This window comes from Alosa sapidissima, chromosome 15 (genome assembly GCF_018492685.1).
Source record: "Alosa sapidissima isolate fAloSap1 chromosome 15, fAloSap1.pri, whole genome shotgun sequence".
Classification (NCBI taxonomy): Eukaryota; Metazoa; Chordata; class Actinopteri; order Clupeiformes; family Clupeidae; genus Alosa; species Alosa sapidissima.
The window spans coordinates 23,759,004-23,779,003 of NC_055971.1; the positions used below are offsets into that span (position 1 = coordinate 23,759,004).

The 20,000-nt window shown below is 41.0% G+C and overlaps 2 protein-coding genes and 2 long non-coding RNA genes across 4 annotated transcripts; 2 read left to right on the forward strand and 2 right to left on the reverse strand.

Moving 5' to 3' along the window:
• Positions 1-644: 644 nt before the first annotated feature.
• On the reverse strand, positions 645-1,583 carry LOC121683458 (odorant receptor 131-2-like). Its single transcript, XM_042063092.1, has one exon. It carries the CDS (start codon positions 1,581-1,583, stop codon positions 645-647), a length of 939 nt encoding a protein of 312 aa, XP_041919026.1.
• Positions 1,584-8,111: 6,528 nt separating this feature from the next.
• On the forward strand, positions 8,112-9,098 carry LOC121683459 (odorant receptor 131-2-like). The gene has a single exon (XM_042063093.1). The coding sequence runs from the start codon at positions 8,112-8,114 to the stop codon at positions 9,096-9,098; it is 987 nt and encodes a 328-aa protein (XP_041919027.1).
• Positions 9,099-10,307: 1,209 nt separating this feature from the next.
• LOC121683893 lies at positions 10,308-19,182 on the forward strand. Its single transcript, XR_006022944.1, has 3 exons — positions 10,308-10,421; positions 18,438-18,521; positions 18,605-19,182. It is a non-coding gene; the product is annotated as an uncharacterized LOC121683893 (long non-coding RNA).
• LOC121683892 lies at positions 12,355-13,576 on the reverse strand. The gene is made up of 4 exons (XR_006022943.1): positions 13,468-13,576; positions 13,254-13,346; positions 13,106-13,162; positions 12,355-13,020 (listed from the first exon to the last, which is right to left on the reverse strand). It is a non-coding gene; the product is annotated as an uncharacterized LOC121683892 (long non-coding RNA).
• Positions 19,183-20,000: the final 818 nt, after the last annotated feature.

The window sequence follows — 20,000 nt, forward strand, 5'->3', positions numbered from 1 at the left end:
AAGTACTGATGTGACCTAACCTGTAACGAGGGGGTGGGGTAACTTGAGACATTTCTGTCATAAATCAAATGGCCAAAATGACACTTACTTGGATATTTCATGCAATGCACAACTAAATAAAAATAACTATTTGTGTTTTGTCTCATTTTGTTTCAGTATTAGAAAATGAGTATACTTTTTTTTTAAATACAGTTCCATTTTTACAATACATTTACAAAACATTCATGTTTAGGAAGCTGCTTTCAGTCTATAACTGGCTGATCTGGTGTCATACAACAAGCTGTCATGTCTGGTACTGACAATACTATTTCCTGTTCTCTGGAGAATATAACAGTTAAAAACTAAAAAGTGTACAAACGAAGGTGGAAGAACAGGATGGACATGGACATTTAATCACATGACTGTACAAATTAACATTATGGTATGCTTAAATGCAACTCATGTTTCATGCATGCATGAAATATCTTTGAGGTTTACTATAGCTGTGATTTATGATTGAACCTCTCAGGCAGTAACCTGACCCTAGCCAGATGAATTTCGCTCGGCCTAGCTCCACTCATCCATCTGGAACCGATCCATTGAAGTGTTGAAGTGTCAGGTTAGTCAGGCAGTGAGCATCTGAACAATTGCTTTGTAAAACACATCTAAGTCTGCAATCTCTGTGACGCTTTCCTGTGATTTTTCTTGTCTTTTGTCACAGGAGTGATTTTGTTATAGCAGCCAAAGAACGCGTAGTGTTTCAGGGCCGCCAGAAAGCTCTCGTCTCTCAGTCCATACACCAGGGGCACCAGGCACCTCGGCGCCAGTATAAACATCACATAGTCAAAATATCGGAGGTTTACAAACATGTGCAGGTCGATCTGGAGCACGGCCAACTCCACAAAGGGGCACCACAGCTGGATGAGTGAGAGCAACAGCTGGAGAGCGTGCAGCACGACCGTCCGGAGGCCCTTGTTCATGGAGCTGCGGTCGGCCCCGGAGGCGACGCGCGCCACCCCCATGATCTTGACGTAGCAGAAGCAGATGGCCAGCGACATGAGCAGGAAGTAGAACTGCGAGACGGCGTTGGTGAGGTTCTTCTGCCAGGCGTGCGTCTGCAGCATCTCCAGGCTGCACACACGACGCGAGAGGTAAAAGTCCAGCGGCATGACGACCGCCAGGCTGATCATCGTGACCAGCATGAGCACCGAGGCCATCGCCTGGACGACCAGGATGGCGTGGGCAGCGCGCTGCGGTGTGGACAGCTCGGCGTGGCGCAGTGGCATGCAGATGGACACGTATCGCTCCACGCTCATGGCCGTGAGCGTCAGCGGCGTGGCCACGTTCAGGTTGACCACCACAGCACAGATCAGCATGCACAGGCTGGTCGGCATGATGATGCGGAGGTAGCTGAGCAGGAGCAGCACATCAGAGATGACGAGGAAGGTGCAGTCGCAGATCAGGGTGTGGGCGAAGAAGATGTAGCGCGTGACGGAGTGGAAGGCTTCCTTTTTGAAGAAGGTGACGATCATGAGGAGGTCAATGTAGAGGAACAGGCTTATCAGCACCTGAACGATGATTGCCTGGTCATTCAGTGGTCGCATCACCTGCACAGGAGGGAGTGAGAAGCCACCCTCACTTGTATTTTGCATTCTCTTCCCTGGTTTGTCTGAGAATCAGATGTTAGAAATGTAATTCAACAAGTACTGTCAAAGACAGTCAGCAATTAGGTAAAGGACACTTAGAGTACTCAGACACTTGGAGTACTCAAAGAACAAAATAAAATGAAAAAATCAGTTGGATATATTCAACCTTTGTTCATTATCACAGAGCTTGACAAAATATGATTTCATAATTATACATGTATTCATTATGCACATTATCACTACAATCGTATTCCACTGGCCACAATATCACAATACATCATAATACAAAATAAAGTAAATTATCCTGTCAGTTACAATTGGCAAAACAACACTTATTCAGTCTTGCACCTGACCAAGGGTCCTTGGCGTGCCATCCAGTGATACCTGTCTAGAGAGGTGGCGAGAGTGCCGCTTATATAAAGTATTATAGACCATAATCAGCATGAGGGGAGTTCTCCAAGGGACGAACAGAAGAGTTTTGGTTCTGACAAATTTGGAAATTTCGCCATGGTGACAGAAAAACACATTGTATTCCTTTCATATTGTGACATTCTTTTTTATTAGTTTATTTAGGGTCTATTTGGCTATTAATGCAATAATGGAATAATAAATCTCTTTACGGGTCCAACAGCTTTCAGAGCAGCTCGTTTTCCTCCATAGACAGTAAAATAAAATAAAAAAAATTGTTTGAACTCATTTGTTTCCCACAAATCACCTACAAGTTTGCTGCAAATATTTAATTTTTCTAAAGGATGGCCTCCAGCTTTTAGGTCTTCATATTGTAGCTTCAAGCCAGACTGAAGTAAATGAATGAATAATTTGATTATCAGGCGTCTACTGGAGTGAAATGATACAAGATTTATTGAGATTAAGATGAATTGTTATTTCAAGGGGCTATGATGCCATACTGTATACACACGCTCACACTGTCTGCTTTTTGAATCGTGTTGCACTGACTAGAAAAAGTTGATCCTATTGATGATCATGTTGGAGGACCAAGAAATGGTGATCCTCTGTCTATCTAGTCTGAAAATTGTAAATAAAACAGTCCAATACTTTTTTAAGCTACAAAAAATGTATTTTTGTGAAGTCTTTACTTTACATGAAAATACATGAGATACAGTAACAGAAATACAGTATGTGCATTGTGCTCTGTGCAGCAGTCTGACTCGAACAGGGTAAACAATGACAATGACTTTGTATTTTCATGTTTAAAACAGGATGAAATGCCTGAGAAATGCTGGAAAGATGAAAAGGCCTCATTATCTGGCTCCTGCCTTATATAGAGTATTAATGGCCAAAAGTACGTGCTTGGGCAAGTGCAAAGTTTTAACTCTAGCTAAAGCTAATTAAATTCTAGGCAAAGTCAATTTGCTAATTTATCACCATGGTCAGGGTCAGGTCAATGCTCCCACATGCCATACAAATGCTAGTTCATGAACACTTAGCTTTTCAAGTAAGTATATATACTCTTTTGATCCTGTGAGGGAAATTTGGTCTTTGCATTTATCCCAATCCATGAATTAGTGAAACACACAGCACACCGTGAACACACAGTGAGGTGAAGCACAGACTAATCCCGGCGCACTGAGCTGCCTGCAACAACAGCCACGCTCGGGGAGCAGTGAGGGGTTAGGTGCCTTGCTCAAGGGCACTTCAGCCATGGCCTACTGGTCGGGGTTCGAATCGGCAACCCTCCGGTTACAAGTCCGAAGCGCTAACCAGTAGGCCACGGCTGCCCCTTTTGACAGACTTTGCCCTTTTCCTTAAATTAGGGCCTAAAAAATCTACAGTAAAACTACAGTACAAGTGTACTACGGCATCTCGAAGTATGTTAGGTCAGAGTACTAAACATCTGCGGGTGAATCTGTGAAGCATCACCTCTGATACAAGGGCCCTCTATGTATTGTGTGGAATCCTTTCTTATCTAATAATGGATGACACATGTATAGGTAGTAGAAAGCCATAAACTTGGTAATGTGGCAACAAACACATACACAGAGCGACATCATCTTTACAGTCGTATATCATTTCAAGCTTTTGATCATTAAAGCTGACTTGTTGGTAGGATTATTTCTTTCTGTCACAGTCTTTTATTAACTTACAAATACAAACAAGACAAACTGTTGTTAATAGTTTTACATGGATGGTTGCATGGCTAAAGCCAGTTAGTTCCTGGCCTCTCTTTACCATGCTGGTATATCCAGATCACACCATGCTGTTGAACCTTAGCTTTGTAAAATCACAATAACATAAATACAGTATAATGGTTGCTACTTTCTATATTTCTGTTAATCCACTAATTTTTACTCTGTCACAACCCGACAGTTTGTAACCAAGTGTAATACGGGGTAAATGTATGTCCAAATATCAATGTTAATCAATGTTCTGAAGAACATGTCATAAGAAATTCAACTAAATCGTGGTAATACTTAGTTTTAGGCGACACATGACCTTTTTATTTTCTTGAGTAGCATCTGTCAGTGATTCTCTGTGATTTTTTAACTTGGAAGTTATTTTACTTCAGAGTACTGATGTCCACAATTAGCCTAAGCAAAAGCATTTGGAAGAAATGACCCTTGAACCTGGCAGTGTTATTGTCATGCTTTGGCAAACACTTGCCCATGCAGGTTAAGGAGGTGCTTGTGAGGTGACATTGCTCCTTAGATGTTAATTAGGCCTTTGGAGAGTAATTATCCAGCTTGCCGTTCCATAATTATCTCTCATCACCTCAAAGACTAATTAGTGGTACCAATTCTGTTTGTTTGCAAACCCATAGATGGATGGGAAAACATCACAGAGGATGTTTTCCTACACGCAGAACTCACGCAATATGTTTGTTGACTGACCTGTATCTCTAAAGGATAAACGTTGCAAATGATGTCCATTTTAATAATCACAATGGGTTGTTGTGGAAAACAACAGACTGTTATCCTATTCTTAACAATGGCGACACCTTTTCAAGATGTCTGCTTGTAAAACATGTATCATGCACAAACTAAGGCCCAATGCATGAGGCCCTACTTTATATCTTATGTGAGAATTGAAGAAAATGTACTATTGCAATTCATGTCTGTACAGTCATACATAAAATAATACTATAGCCAATAATACAAAGTTGTAGTATTTTTGTGTTCACAGACTGTTCGTGTCACTGTCTATTTATGTTAAAAATTCTTTGATTGGATTTCTCAATGATTTGATGGCCAGTTGAAGTGGGCTAAGAAACTCAATTCCAATTGCCACTGTTGTGGCCTTAGGCAAGGAGCACCTCCTAAGGGACTGTCCCTACAATGTAAGGCGGTTTGGACAAAAGTGTCAGCTAAATCCATGAATAAATTATTCATGTTTCTAACATACTACTTCAATGACTAGGCAAAAATGATCAGAGAACAATCAATACCAAGCCTCAGATTCATTTTACACATTGTTTTCACTCATCCACACACCACTGACAACTCTAAAACTCTTTGCGCATATGAGTTCATGAGAGTGCATTGCATTACTCTATGCAAGAACACACCACACATACACAGGCACACAGACACAGACAAACACCATACATGCATGCGAACACATACACACACACACACACACACACACACACACACACACACATACACATACATACACATTTACCAGTTTGTTTGTTAATCTTGGATACATATGTATTTACCATGTACTATATTCCAAGCATTCTCTATGTAAAAAGTTCTGCTTTGGCAATGCAACACTATTTGTCATGCTAATAAAGCTCACTTGAATTGAATTGAGTTGAGTGAGGTTCATATCTAAAGTGATGTTACTGTGTGATTTACAAGAGCCTAAGGTCTGATGCCAGTGTCTGTGTTAGTTTGAGTGTCTCTCTAAGGTCCAATGCCAGAGCAGAGGAGGACATCCCGACTTCTCAGGTAGATCAGATAAGTAGTGATATCACCTGTGTTAAGTGCACAGGTAGGTTTCTGGAACCGGGATGTCCGACTCTGTGCCAGGGCTTATGCTTGCATAGTGTGTTAATTGTGGTTTGTGGGCTATTTGCACGTTATCTTATGTCTACTTCCACTTACCAAATCATATTACTGTAATATGAGGCCTGCATCCATGCTCCCACTTTGTCAGGTGTGGAATTGCATCATCTTTAGGTAGGCCTACATGCCACACAGCTTGTCAATATTTCCTAGAAAACAAGCAACATTAAAACAAAGAATATCATTAACTAAAAAAGCCAACATGGTGCTTTTGCAAACAGTCATTAGCTCATAGTGTGAATAATTTATTAACTTGTTAATGAGGAAAACATGGATGAATTTGACAACAACCATTCTGTACACTAATTAAACATGTAATTAGCAGAACATATTGCACTTGTGTCCCCCGTGTAGCAAGAGCCCCTGAACAACAGAACACAAACACAGATTTCGTCAGAGACACAAAGGAATTCTTATTGAGTCTGAAAAGCACAGTCAGAGGTCAGGGTCACAGAAGATACCAGCCTGAATAATTAGTGGACAAGTACATAGGCCCGAAATCAATGACATGAAACAAGAGGTAATGAGAATTATGATGATAATGATTATGATAATGATGAATGATGATGATGAGGATGATATACTCCTCCAGGTGTTCTTAACCCAAAGTGCCCTAAGTAATGAAATGTGACATTTCAATTAGTGTTCTGGAGAACAGGTAGTGCATTGATCTAGATCATAAGTGCACAAAAAAGTTCCTAAGTGTTTAAATCTCTATCATTATGAACATCAGCTAAATTCTCTCCAATGCAATTGTATAGTTCATACAGAAACCATGATCAGCAACGTAGGCTATGGACAAATTCATTCAGATTTACCAGCATGGTAGAGAGGCAAAAGAAAGTGGCCAAACCGTTGTTGTGGCCTTACCGTTGGTGGCCAAAAAGTCCAAATATGTGTCCATTTTCTGATTATTCAATTTCATAGCATTTCCCATCTTTCCATCAAAGTTTTGTGTTGAAGGAATTATTGGCATGGCTCATATCGACGCCTGTCCCAAATATAAGCAGGTTGAGTTGAAGCACATAAAGACCCAGGCTATAAAACTCTTCATGATAAACAGTTCTAGATGTGTGTGTGTTCGCTTGTGTGTGTTTGTGTGTGGGTAATGGTGTGTGTGTGTGTGTGTGTGTGTGTTTGCTTGTGAGTGTTTTTGTGTGGGTAATGGTGTGTGTTTATCTGTGTGTGTGTGTGTGTGTGTGTGTGTGTGTGTGTGTGTGTGTGTGTGTGTGTGTGTGAAGCTACTTTCATATCTTAATTTAAAGTGACACAATGTAAATTCACATTTTTATAAATTTTCTTTGTTGCTCCAGAAAGACATTTGTTCTCTGACAGTTTTCTGAAATTGATTGATCAGGAACAATCAGGAATGCCTCACACACAGAGGGCCAAAAAGTTAGCCGAAGTCTTGAAAGATTTTTATATTTTTATAGACATCCTGGGCAAAGTACAGAAGTGCAGAAGAAAAAAATCTTTGCACTGTGGAGTCAGGGATTGACTGAAAAATAGATAAACCTTTCGAAACTTTTTGGCCCTCTGTATTCGAGCCCTTCCTAGACTGTCGCACCAGAAGAGCCAATGGACTAAAAACAAGGCACAGTTCAACCCTGTGTACCATTGACCTGAAATTGATTGATGACATGAAAGGTCAGTGGTACAATGAATACTTTACAATGTAACTTTACTATGTAAAGACCTTGGGCAGTTCTTGTGTATGATTCCCTCACCATACAAAATGTCAAACAGGGAATATACAGAATATTGTCTTGTCTTATTGTATCCATGAAGAAAAGATCATTGATGGTCAGCTGGAAGCAAAGGAATGAACATACAGTACATAGACTGCTGTGTATGACCTACTCTAGAACTAATTCAACAAGTTGACAAAATCATTTTGCTAATTTAATGCCAACACAGGAGGATCCCACTGTGTGCAAACACAGATGGGTCAGTGCAAGGCTCCCCCACTCCATACAACTTAAATTCATATACGATGCAGTTTGCTTCTTGCCCATCAATGAAACTAGGTGAGCCCTCATGACATACAGTATTAACTCAGCACTCCCCTATCAGGTGTTGCTGTAGCAACTATTACGAAACAACTTTTTGAGATTCACCCAACTATAAATATATGACAGACATTGCACAGAATATTTTTTTATGGTTATATGATTTAGCAGATGCTTTTGTCCAAGGCGATGTTTTAACGTTGTAGAGTGGGACACATCTATTCTAATAAGACTTGGTTTAAATGATCTAACAATTGTGATTGTTTTTTGTGTCTTAAATTATTTAGCTTGTCTTCTTGTTTTTACGAGTGCTATTGTAATTTATATAATAATTGAGAATGATGTTAATTGATATTCATATGTTTAAGGCTTTGAGATGATATACTATGTGTAGCAGGTAACAGGTATACCACAGATAACTCAAAAGTCTTTTAAACCTTTTTGCTACGATGCAAAATTACAGGAGCAGCAACACAACTGCCATTGGTTATCTGTCCAGGCCTTTGAATGAGAAGATTCTGCTTGTACAGGTACTGGTTGGGATTTTCCTCTATGTCAACTTTCTCATGATTTTCACCTTCCTGAAGAAGGAGGCCTTCAGAACAGACACGCGTTACGTCCTCTTTGCCCAGACGCTGTTCATGGACTCCTTCCTCATGCTGCTGACCGACTTGGTGCTCACCGGAAACTACTTCCAGTTTCCAATCCCCTGGATCCCCTGCTGTGCTTTGTGTTTTCTGATGAGCTGGCTTAGCATCGGTACCCCTCTGACGCTTGTTGCCATGTGTCTGGAGCGCTATGTGGCCATCTGCATGCCCCTACGCCACGCCGACATTTCGAGCCCTAGGAATCAACGCAGAGGCCTCGTGGTCATATGGGTGGTCAGCACGCTGATACCGATGTTCGCGCTTGTGTCGTTCCTCTCTCTGGTGCCGCCCGCCTTTCTGCTCACATACGTGGTGTGCAGCGTGGAATTGATGCAGGTGCAGACCTGGGTGAACGAGGTGCGCAAAGCCCTCTTACTGATGTACTTTGTACTCATGTTTTCTGTCATTGTATTTACCTACATTGCTATCCTGAAGGCAGCACGGACTGCATCTTCTGACAACAAGAAATCCACACACAAGGGTCTGAGGACAGTGATTTTGCACACTTTCCAGCTGCTGCTGTGTCTGACTCAGTTTGTGTGTCCCTTTGTGGAGATGGCCATGCTGAAGATTGATTTTATGTTGTTTATTAATGTCAGATACTCCAATTTTATTGTGTTTTTCATTGCCCCCCGCTGTCTCAGCCCACTCATATATGGCCTGAGAGATGAGAAGTTTTATGTTGTGCTTAGACGATATGCTTCTTTTGGTCTTGATGCAGTCGTTTTCACCCTTCCAACCGCAGAAAAAAAGAAATTAAGGTGTCAAGCCAGAACAACGCCCCTTTAGACTACTGTAGGTCCATACATATGCCAGATCACAGTGTATTATATGCATCATGATAACTGAACTACAGATGTAATAATCACAATTGAATTGAATAATGAGCATTGGGAATTTTAAATTGTTATCTAATGTTGGGAGACAACATCAAATCCATCATATTGTATAAGACTTCACTTAGAACTAAATGTCATTGACTGACTGAAGACTGAAGAATGTCATAAACATATATAAACATGTTATTGCAGAATCAATACACATCATGACAGCCGATCCAATGATTTGACAATGTTTTTCATGTCTGTCATCTTTATCCAGTTATTTTTCCGGGTCCAACTGGGCCCAGAGTGCTTGTTATTTTCCCATAGACAGTAAAAGAAAATTGTATGTTTACGAAAAGCTATTCAGAACAGCCTAGACAATTGTCATTCTACAACTCACTCGCTCACTCACTCAACCAAATCATATTTTTCACGGAGGCCTGGACATTACCCCATACTATATCATCTAACTGCACAGCTACACTAATTACTCTGTTAAGAGTCAAATGATTTGTTTTAACCCTTACTAAAATGGAGGTGATGGTGACAAGGTTTACAGGTTATAAAAACAGGCTAGTTGCGCTAGTAAACGTTTTTGGACGAAGGAGCTGTTGGGCCCGGAAACGGTGTGACGTCAGACTTACTGTAACCGCTCATCATGCCGTCACGTCATGAGGGCTGTCCAAATTTAATGTTATAATAAGTTCATGTGACATGTTAAGATATCAAAGCATCTTACAGTTAATTACTTATTGACAATGACCTATTGAGATTGGCCGTTTCATTTTCCGTGGACAGTGACAACTATTCATGACACGACTTCTGAGATGGTTTTACACTGCAAATCAGTATTATGCTAGTTGTACCATGAGTCACGTTGCCACGGAGAAATGAGAACACTGCTGGATACATTATGATATATCTGAAGGACACAAGCAAGTGAGCAAAAGACTTTTTAAAAGGCTGTGTGTTTATTTTGATCATTAATTTTAATGATCAATAATTGAATAAACTAAATGGTCTCCTACTATTTTGTCATGATACTGATGTAGCCTGCAGCAGGAGCTGTTTGTTGATTTGGGGAGGGGGGCTTTTACGTGATTGACGGGACGAATAAAGTCTTGTGTCCGTGGCAAAGTATCGTTTGATTTCGTTTGTCGTTCATTAACAAAAGGCAACATGTGCTTTTGCCGAGTCGTCGCTGGTAGAATACTTGTCCTCAGTTCAGCAACGAAGCATAGCATATCGTATAGGATGACTACTCTGGTGGTTTAGAGCTTTCACACAGGTATGCTATTTATGTTTGAGCAGACATAGAAATGTATTGTAGCTGTGGTAGTCAAGTCCCAGCTAACAAGTTATGGTTCCCAGAACGTTCTGGGAACCATAGTTTTTGGTTTCGGGAACGTTGGTTTTTGGTTCTCAAACATTCCCCGAAGGTTAGTTTTTGAGTAAGTTTTGGTTCCCAAGTTTGCTGAATGTTCCGGGAACGTTAGTTCTTGGTTATAGAAAACTTCCCTGAACGTTCCCCTAACGTTATCTAAAGGTTGTAACCTTTAGAGAACCTTTCCCTAACGTTCCCTAACCGTTGCAACCTTTAGAAACCTTCCCCTAACGTTCCCTAACCGTTGCAACCAGGCTTGGAATTTCACCATTTTAGGGGCAAGGCCACTTGGCCTTCAGTTGGGCATATTTGGTGGAGGGCACAAAGGCCACATGTCAGGGCACCAAAGCCAAAGTTAACTATACAGTAGTATGCTATAAAAATGATCAAAGTTGTATTCACTGCTAGACCTGCATCACTGTAGCCTATGAAACATTACAAAAACATAAAACATGACATATTACATATAACTGTAAATCATCTGATCATCTAATATTTTCAGATATCTAGGCTATATTTAACATTTATTTTATATTTGGCCTGTTATGAAATCATGTATTGAACAATTTAGGCACAGCTCAGCTTTAAGAAACTCAAATAGCCTGCTTAGCATTTTGTGATCATTAAGGCTACTTTCACAAACTCTTATAGTCAGCTGTCCTCTGATTTACCGATATCTAGGCGACATTTGTAATATTTATTTTGTATTTGGCCCGTTATGAAATAATGTGGAACAATTTTAAACACAGTGTAAAACTTAAATCCCAAATTTGGAGACATCCATGTATGTTGAAATTTACTGCAAATTCAAAACGGGATTAAGTTACCTAAAGATCAGGATTTACTAGTGGGACCCCTGGAATCTTCAATATTAAAAGACTATCTGTTTAAAAGAATGGGGCAAAATCACACCTGAATACTGCAACTGATTAGTTTAATCATACAGGAAATGCGTTGAAGCTCTCATTACAAATATTGGCTTTTCCACAAAGTATTTAAGAAATTTCAGTAGGCGTGTTCAATACTTTTTACCTGTGGTGTTCCACTTTTTTACTCATAACTCTACTTATGGACATTAATGTTTGGATTTTTTAATATGTGTGGATTATCTAAGTTAATACTAATGTCTGGAGAAAATTTCATGTGAATAGCCACACTGGAAGTATACTTACTGAAAAAAATGTTGACGTGTTCAATACTTATTTTCCCCGCTGTAAATTGAATGATATTATTTACTTTTCTCGCGAACCGTTCACCACAGCAATTAGTGGCTAACATCGTTTAAAAGCTGAGAAAAAGCTCTTTCATGTGATACTTGTGATGTCTGTGTGATGAGTAGGCTACTTTGTGAGTAGTTCAACTGAGAAGAATGGGTTAATTTGGACGCACTTTCTTTCTTGCGCTGTCACTTTCTCCACTGCGTAATTTGCGCTGTGAATGCTAAGATTATTTTGACAGGCCATAGGCTAAATATATAGCGCTATTAGTAGGACGCAGAGCAGAATATTTAAAGAAGGGGGCACCAAGGCCACCGTGGCCTGTAAACCTCTGATTTTCAAAGGGGCGTCACGGCCAACCCAAGGGGCTACGACGGCCATGGCCGTCGTGAAATTCCTACCCTGGTTGCAACATTTAGGGAACGTTCCCCTAACATTGCAACCCTAACATTGCATACCAATTTTATTATTACTTTAAACTACTTTAAACTGCATGAGCAGGAATGCATTATTATATATTTGCAGAAATTAATAAACAGGCAAAATGGATGAGATTTATAACTTTAATATAAAATAATCAAAATACAAAAAAATATAAAAGGTCTAAAAATTGTCTAAAAATATATATAAACATCAGACGCCATGTTACCCAAGTATACGAACACAAGGAATTTGACTTTGGTAGGTGCTCTATACATTCAACAAATAGACAGACATACTGTACAATAGAGACAACAATATACATTGTGGCAGATACCAACACAATAAAACAACTATAGAAAAAAGACATAATACCAATATAAGTACACATGGAGTGTGATGTAGAGTGCAAAGTAATAGTGCAAATGTAGTGTGCAAGACACATATTGGAATGATAAAGTATGTAATGTGCAGGTGAATGGTCAAAGTGGGGATGACCCCACTTATCTGCAGTTCAGGAGAGTGACGGCAGTGGGAAAATAGTTGTTCTTGTCTGGTTGTTTTTGTGTGCAGGGATCTGTAGCGCCTGCCAGAGGGGAGGAAGTTAAAGAGTGTGTGTGCAGGATATGTGGAGTCTTTGGTGATGTTCTCTGCCCGCTTAGGTCCCAGAGTACAAGTCCTGGAGGGAGGGCATTTTGTTCCTCCTCTCCTGCAGCTCAGTGACTGTCGAGCAGGACGACAGCAATATGTCATCGACTAGAGCAGAGGGAGGTGACTGGGAGCTCCTTAAGAGCATGAGCAGCTCGTCCATCTTCTCCTCAAATGCGTCCATTCACTGTGCCATGCGGTAATGGTTGTCCTTATTGCTATGGAAAAATGGATGGTGTTAATTTTAGTTGTTAAATACAATATATACTTGAATATGTAAACAAATTAAGTGAGTCTTCTTACCTCTTATTTCCGTCTCCATGGCCAAGCCACCTCCCTCTGTGTGATGAGTCACTTGTGCTGTTTACAACAAAAAAAAAGTTAGTTACTCTCAAGTTCCTTGTCATGAAATTGTATTTACTTGGAAATGGAAAATTCAAAGACACTGTACCTTCAACTGGGTCCCAAGATGAAGTTGCAGACGTTATAATAGACCCATCCAGCTCTGGGCAATGAGCTGGTTGCCTGTGTGGTGTTGACTCATCTAAAAAGAGAGTAAATATGAATATTGGTCAGTTCATTTATGGTAGGTTTCTTGCACATGACATTTGCAAAAGATAAACCTATGCTGTTACATTAAACAATCGCTAAAAAGAAAAACTCACTTGCAGGTGGTGGAGGCAGTGACATCTGCTGACCTAAAAAAAGGCAGGAAGAGACAAATACATCAGAACAGCCACATGATATGCACCAGGTTAATAAACATGAATGTCAGTAGTTCCATGGTAGGAAATATATGACTCAACTGGTTTCTTAAATACATGTATAAATGTTAACTTATAGACAGGGCTTCCAGGCACACGCACCATCCTGGAATGCTTTTGACACCTGCAGGGGGCGCTACTCGCCAACACTGCCACACCTTCTTCCCTGAGGAGCAACACGTTCACCACCCCACAAATGGACCAGAGAACAGATATAGAAACAAAGAATGCTTTTATTAAGAGTTAATTACTAAAAAAGGAGATGGGGAGAGGGATAATTGTTCCAAACGGCCACCAGCCGAATACAGCAGGGGGGGGGGGGGGGGCAGTGCCTCCTGATGGTTCTATAGGCACTGGGGGTATGGGGGGGGGTGGCTGCAAGAGCGGGGGCCACTACTGTAGTGGAACGGGGCGTCGATGGGTAGCACGGCAACGGGACAGGCCGCTGGGGCAGGGGAGATGGCACACTGGGCTTAACGGGGCAGGGCCGGTAGGGGCGTGGAAGATGGTGTACAGGTCTCTGCTGGGCGGGGCGGCGGCAGGGCGGCCGCAGTGGTAGAAAGGGGGGGGGGGGGGGGGGGGGGGCGGGGTGGCTGCAAGAGCGGGGGCCACTACATAATTTTTTGAAAGATAGGTCCCATGGACCGGAAGTAGAATCATAGTCATAATATACATGTATAGAGTGGTGAAGTCCCGCCCCTTCTACTTCCGGTCCATGGGACCTGTCTTTCAAAAAATTATGAACGGGAGTTAATGGAGAGATAACAATTATTTTTTGGTCCAGTTTGAATTGTGCCACAAATTTCACATATGATGTGTGTGAATTTAAAAGATAATTTTTCACGTCAAGAAAGTACTGTTGTTCGATAGACTTCAAAAGTTATGTTGGTTTTGTGCGAATCCACTCTCGTCTCGAACGATGTACGTCACCAACGTAATGAAACGATAAGAGCTGTTATGCTAGTTAACGGTTGCATCTTGCTGCCTGCTATGTCACTTAACAGTATGTAATGTACAGTCTATGGACGAATACAACTTACCTGATGTGTTTAATCCTCTGACTCATGGTATTTTCTTCGGCAAGGACAGCCCAATTAAGACCTGTTGCTGGTATGTTTGTACAATCTAGTGTGGCTGTGAATGAGCTAACGTCACTAGCGCGACTGATGGGGTTTGTAGTCGTTGGAATTACGATCTTTCACAATGTTATAATTCAATAGTTACGAAACAAACTGCAAATGTCTTTACATGAAAAATTGTCTTTAAAATTGACAAACATCATATGGGTACCAGAAAATAATTATAGACTGCCGTTCAATTTTTTTTGAAAGATAGGTCCCATGGAGGCAAACGGAAGGGGCGGGACTTCACCACTCTATATTATGTCTATGAGTAGAATGGGCGGGACTTCACCGCTCCACAGAGCCCGCTTACGGAAGTCAGGACAAGACTTCAATCGATCACCTGAAGGCAGAGGCGCTGTCTTCCCCCTACTGGCGTGGGGGTAGGCCTACGTGTAAGGGAGAGCCTGTCTGATTGAACTGAAGTGAAATGTGAAATGAAAGAAGTGAATTTTCTTAGTTGTGAAAAGTGTTCTATTGATAGATTCTTGTTTAAAGTTCATTCACCTAATACGGTAAAAAAAAGCACAAGTCGGTGAGAGGGTTCAAGAGCATCCCCTGTCTGTGGAATTTTCTAAATTTTCTCTCATTTGCGATGCTACTTCAGAAGCCGTCCCAGGCGCATGCTTTGAGTATTATTGAGTATTTTTCACGCTGAAGTGTCAACCTGATAGGTCAAATACCTGGCAGATGAGGTTCAACTAAATTAAACCTATACATATGATATCACACATCAGGTGAACGTGCGGAATCTAAGCTTTCCGATGATATTAGCGCCAAGTTGCTGTCATAAATGGTTCGCGAGAAAATTAACATTGAACCGACGTGCAATTTAGGCTAATCGTATTTGCATTTTGCACACAGTGCACACCCATTACTCTCGGCTTAATATTTCACTAACCCTTCACACAACACGTGGCAAACCCAATATCACAATAAACAGCTAACCGTACCGAATACGAGGATATAAAGCATGCCTCTGTGCAATAAGTGGTTCCTGAGTAATCCGGTTTTGAAATTGCAACACATTTCTACATAGCCTCATTGGGGCGAAATTATAATGTATTCTAATGTAAACTATTTGTCAGTAGGCCTACATACATTTTTGTAAATTGCTCAGCCATAGATTATCCCACTATCATGGTTCTTATATTGTCAGGTTCCAGCCAATCCCATTACAGATAAACGAATATATTTATATCGGCATGCTTCCTAGTGACTAATGCAAAAATATGAAGAAAATCAAATAACGAGACACAAATATTAATATAAAGCCTGACATAAGCCATATGCAAACATTCACATCATGCAGATATGGGTACATCCTGAAAAAGGAATAGCATGTAGGCTATAGGCTATGGCCATTACAATGACCAATATATTATCTTAAATAAACTAGCTGAATAACACAGGTGACCACTTCTGCATAATTTCATGGAGTGCTGAAATGTACACACATTTCTGAACTGTGAAATGTAGCATATGTTTTTGTGGTTGTGAACTTATTGCAATATCACCATAACTATTCCTGTGTGTGCATGGTTATAATTCTGAAGTGCAAAATAGCTTAGGCTACAGCACAAATATTTCCATAAAAATAAGCAAGTCTGACCTCTGAATTTATTTTGAAAGTGCACCTGATTGATGCATTTAAAAGTTAAAATATACAAACATTTCTTAAATTCTTACAAAACACCCCCCCCCCCCCCCACACACACACACACTTTTGCCGTGCGAAATACCAGTGCTGTTTTCAGCATCTGTTTAGTGCTTCATTGTCATTTTCATTGGATTCTCCCATTTGTGCGTAAATCGCTCATAATTTTTTTTTTTTGTTACACGCATTCTCCCATTCCTCTTCTGTCACACACACAGTGACAAGTGCCAAATCCCCCGCAGTGTTGAAGAGATCAGTCATCCCCCTCACTTTTGATAAGGTAAAAAGCCTTATAGGTACGCCAAATAAATAATAACCTATAGGTTTACGCTAGGCTATGTAAAACTCATTAACAGCATCACGTCACTAACCACAGCTAAGACTGCACAATCTCTATTCACTCTGTTGGATATCTGAAGCCAGTTTGTCTACTTAGATACTGTAAATCCTCAAATTATGGCCGGGGTCGACAAAGTACAGGCCTTTAGGGGCAGGATTGTATTCGAGACAGCCCTTTATTTCTTATGCGAGTTTTATTTTGAGACATGCGTTTCTTGGAGCGGCATACTGGTAGGCCTTCAAAAGCATGACATTTTCGGTTTAGTTTGATATTTAATTTACTTTTGGACTGTTTGATTATATTGTTAAATGTTGGGACTGATGGGCACTGAAATCTGGGGAGGTATTTGATGATCACTATTACGTTCCATGTAGTTGAAAGAGTGTCGGGATTTCAAACAAACCATCCGCTTTCATGCGTTCATTGAACGTCTGCGGTGCTGTAATGGAAACCTTATTGCGTAGCCAAGTAGCCTATTGAGTTATTTTTAAATTATGCATGATTTACTTTTTATTAATTTCGTAGGCTGGCTTTATTTTGTTATATAGAAGTATCTAAATAACCTGTTAAAATGTACCAGAATTCAGGAAATTGCATCTAGTCCAAACATTTTTTTCTGGGGGAGGACCCCCATACCCCCCCTCGGAAATGTCCCACCCACTTTCACAATGCCTCTGACGCCCATGGTCCTAGTAGTAGGCTAGATCCTTTTCATACCAATGTTCATTTAACTCTGGGACCCTGGTCCCAGGGATGGATTACTGCACGGGCCTTCTGGGCCCAGACCCAGGGGCCCAAGGTGTCAGGGTGCCCTGAAGCCCAAGCCTTTGCATGGAATCATTGCCTCAATATCAACACATCAGGATGTAGGCTATGAATCTGATTGAATTTAGTATTGGCCATCCCCAAAATGCTAGCCTGACGAGCCAGACCCACATTAAAATGTAGGGTCTGGGCACTCACCGTTCGCAGTGCTCAGTTCGAGGGGTGGGATAATCGGTTGTCTTTCAAATTCCCTCTGCACGCAATAGGACAGCACTGAGTCCCATGCGTTTTCCCACCAGCGGAGCTAGTTGGCTAGTTCAAACTTTTGCCATCTCAAAACAAGCGTAACTCGTGTCACACTGTTAGCCAACAGCAATATCCATCTTCTTTTTTTTCAAGTAGCAGGGAATTTAAGCCAAACCGTTGCAACTCTGCCATCAATCATTATGTTATGCCCCCCTAATGACTCTATAGACGATTTGATTGGCCTGATAGAAGTTTAATTTTTCGAGCTCACAAGCCAATGGAGAGTTGCTAGACTAGCCCTGGAAGCAAATGTAATTTGCTGCTGCTAGGGTGTGTCTAGATTTCTAAGCTACCAAAATGCACCAGAATACAGGAAATCACATCAAACAAATGAAGAAAATTCTGGGGGAGGACCCCCAAACCCCCATTCCACATATGCGACAATTAGTGGGGAGCCCTTAATACATGTGGGCCCAGGGGCCCGAAAGTTCATAATCCATCCATGCCTGGTCCCTACACCTGAGAACCACTGATGTACGTTTTTTTTTTACTGTACGGTATAATGCTGAATGAGCCAAACAAAAATTTCCGCAGCAAAATTTTGGTTGGCCCCACCAAATCTCACTCCAAGGTTTTTTGAAAAGTTGGCAGCCCTGCTTTAGGGAACCATAAAAACGTTCCCGAACGTTCCCTTAACGTTTTGTGTTAGTGGGGGGGTTTTTAACCTAACGAATGCTTTTAGACTGGGCGCATAGTAACTTTGATGGACAAGGGATATGCCAAACAAACACTGGAAGTTCCGTACCCTTGCTGTGTCAATTATTAGGTATGACCTCCCGTTTTGTTCTAAATGCACTAACTAACATCAGTTCAGTCGTAACAACTGCTACTTTTTAACAACTGTTACAGTGCGAGCTGCATCCACACGGAGGTTGGACTGCTTTACGCAGGGGTTCGGGAATTTATGTCAACAGCATTGCCATGACGGAGCAGGTACAAACATTTGAAGTTTACACCTACTGCATTCATAGCGCATTGTTGTAGTTTACTAACTATGGTTGTATCTGTTTTAGGAACGACTGTGTTGGTATTGATAATAGCCACTGTTTTGTCTTGGTTTATTTTCGTTCTGTTTGTTTCTGTTTCAAAATCAGTGAGTGCCACACTGATTTTGTCCATACTGGTGTTTGAAGGCCTATGTTTGGCCCGTTGCAAGGGATTGCGCTGTAGCTGTAGATGTAAAATCATAGATAAGTACCATACTACCATAAGTATTTCCATACGGGAGACTGTTACTCTGGAGGCATAGGGGTCTATTCTTCCGGCGGTATAAGTTCATAGAGTTACTGACGGCTATTTCCTGACTTAGCACATACACACGATACATGCATACGGGAGACTGTTGTGTCTATGCTTCCGGCAGTATTAGTTCATAGAGTTACTGATGGCTGCTTAGTGCATTCACACGGTATTTCCATACGGGAGACTGTTACTCCGGGGTCATAGGGTCTATATGCTCCCGGCGGTATTAGTTCATAGATTTACAACGGGTTTACCCATTGACTTAGCACATCCATACTGGAAACTGGTACTCCTGAGCCATAGGGTTCTATGACTCGTTGTATAGGTTGAATTAGATTTGCTATAACTCTATGCTTAGTACACTTACACTGTGAACAATTAGCAGACTCTTAAAGTATCTGTGATACCCTCAGACCTAAGCTTTAAGTGCTGCATTAATCCCCAGAAGGTAATAATCTTAAGCAGGGCTCCTCACTCCTAAGTGTTTGCTGTGGTCACCCTTGTTTGCTCAGCTTGTAGTGCACCTTACCTTGGCCCAGGCCATTTTGCTGTGCTGTAAATCGTACATTTCCTTTTCTTTTGTTTTCTTTTGTGTCCTGTGTGCCACTATTTATTGTGAGGAGACCCCGTCCTGGTTGATCTTTGTGGAGGCTCTTTGTAAACTTGAAGCCTATGTTGAGTGCCCTACCAAACTGTCATCATTGCTTTTTAAAGACGTATACAGAACTTTTAGGATATTGAATTAATACATTTTGCATGTTTTTATTAGTCTCGTTCTAGAGACTGCTGGTGACACTTGACAATTTGGAAAATAAATATATTTTTGTATCAGTCTCAACTCGTTACCTGTGTGCTTTGGTAATTCTTAGCTGTAGGTCACACTTATCATGTAAGCCAGTTTGTCTTGTCCTTGGTTATTGGTTACATGTTCATATTTTAGTATAAAGTTTTCCTGGCAAACATGAGGCCTGTGTGACACCTGCAGAGGATTCTGGGTATTAGG

Excerpts from the sequence above, each read along its gene's own strand:
- LOC121683459 (XM_042063093.1), top strand. The coding sequence starts at position 8,112 with ATGCAAAATTACAGGAGCAGCAACACAACTGCCATTGGTTATCTGTCC.
- LOC121683458 (XM_042063092.1), bottom strand. The coding sequence starts at position 1,583 with ATGCGACCACTGAATGACCAGGCAATCATCGTTCAGGTGCTGATAAGC.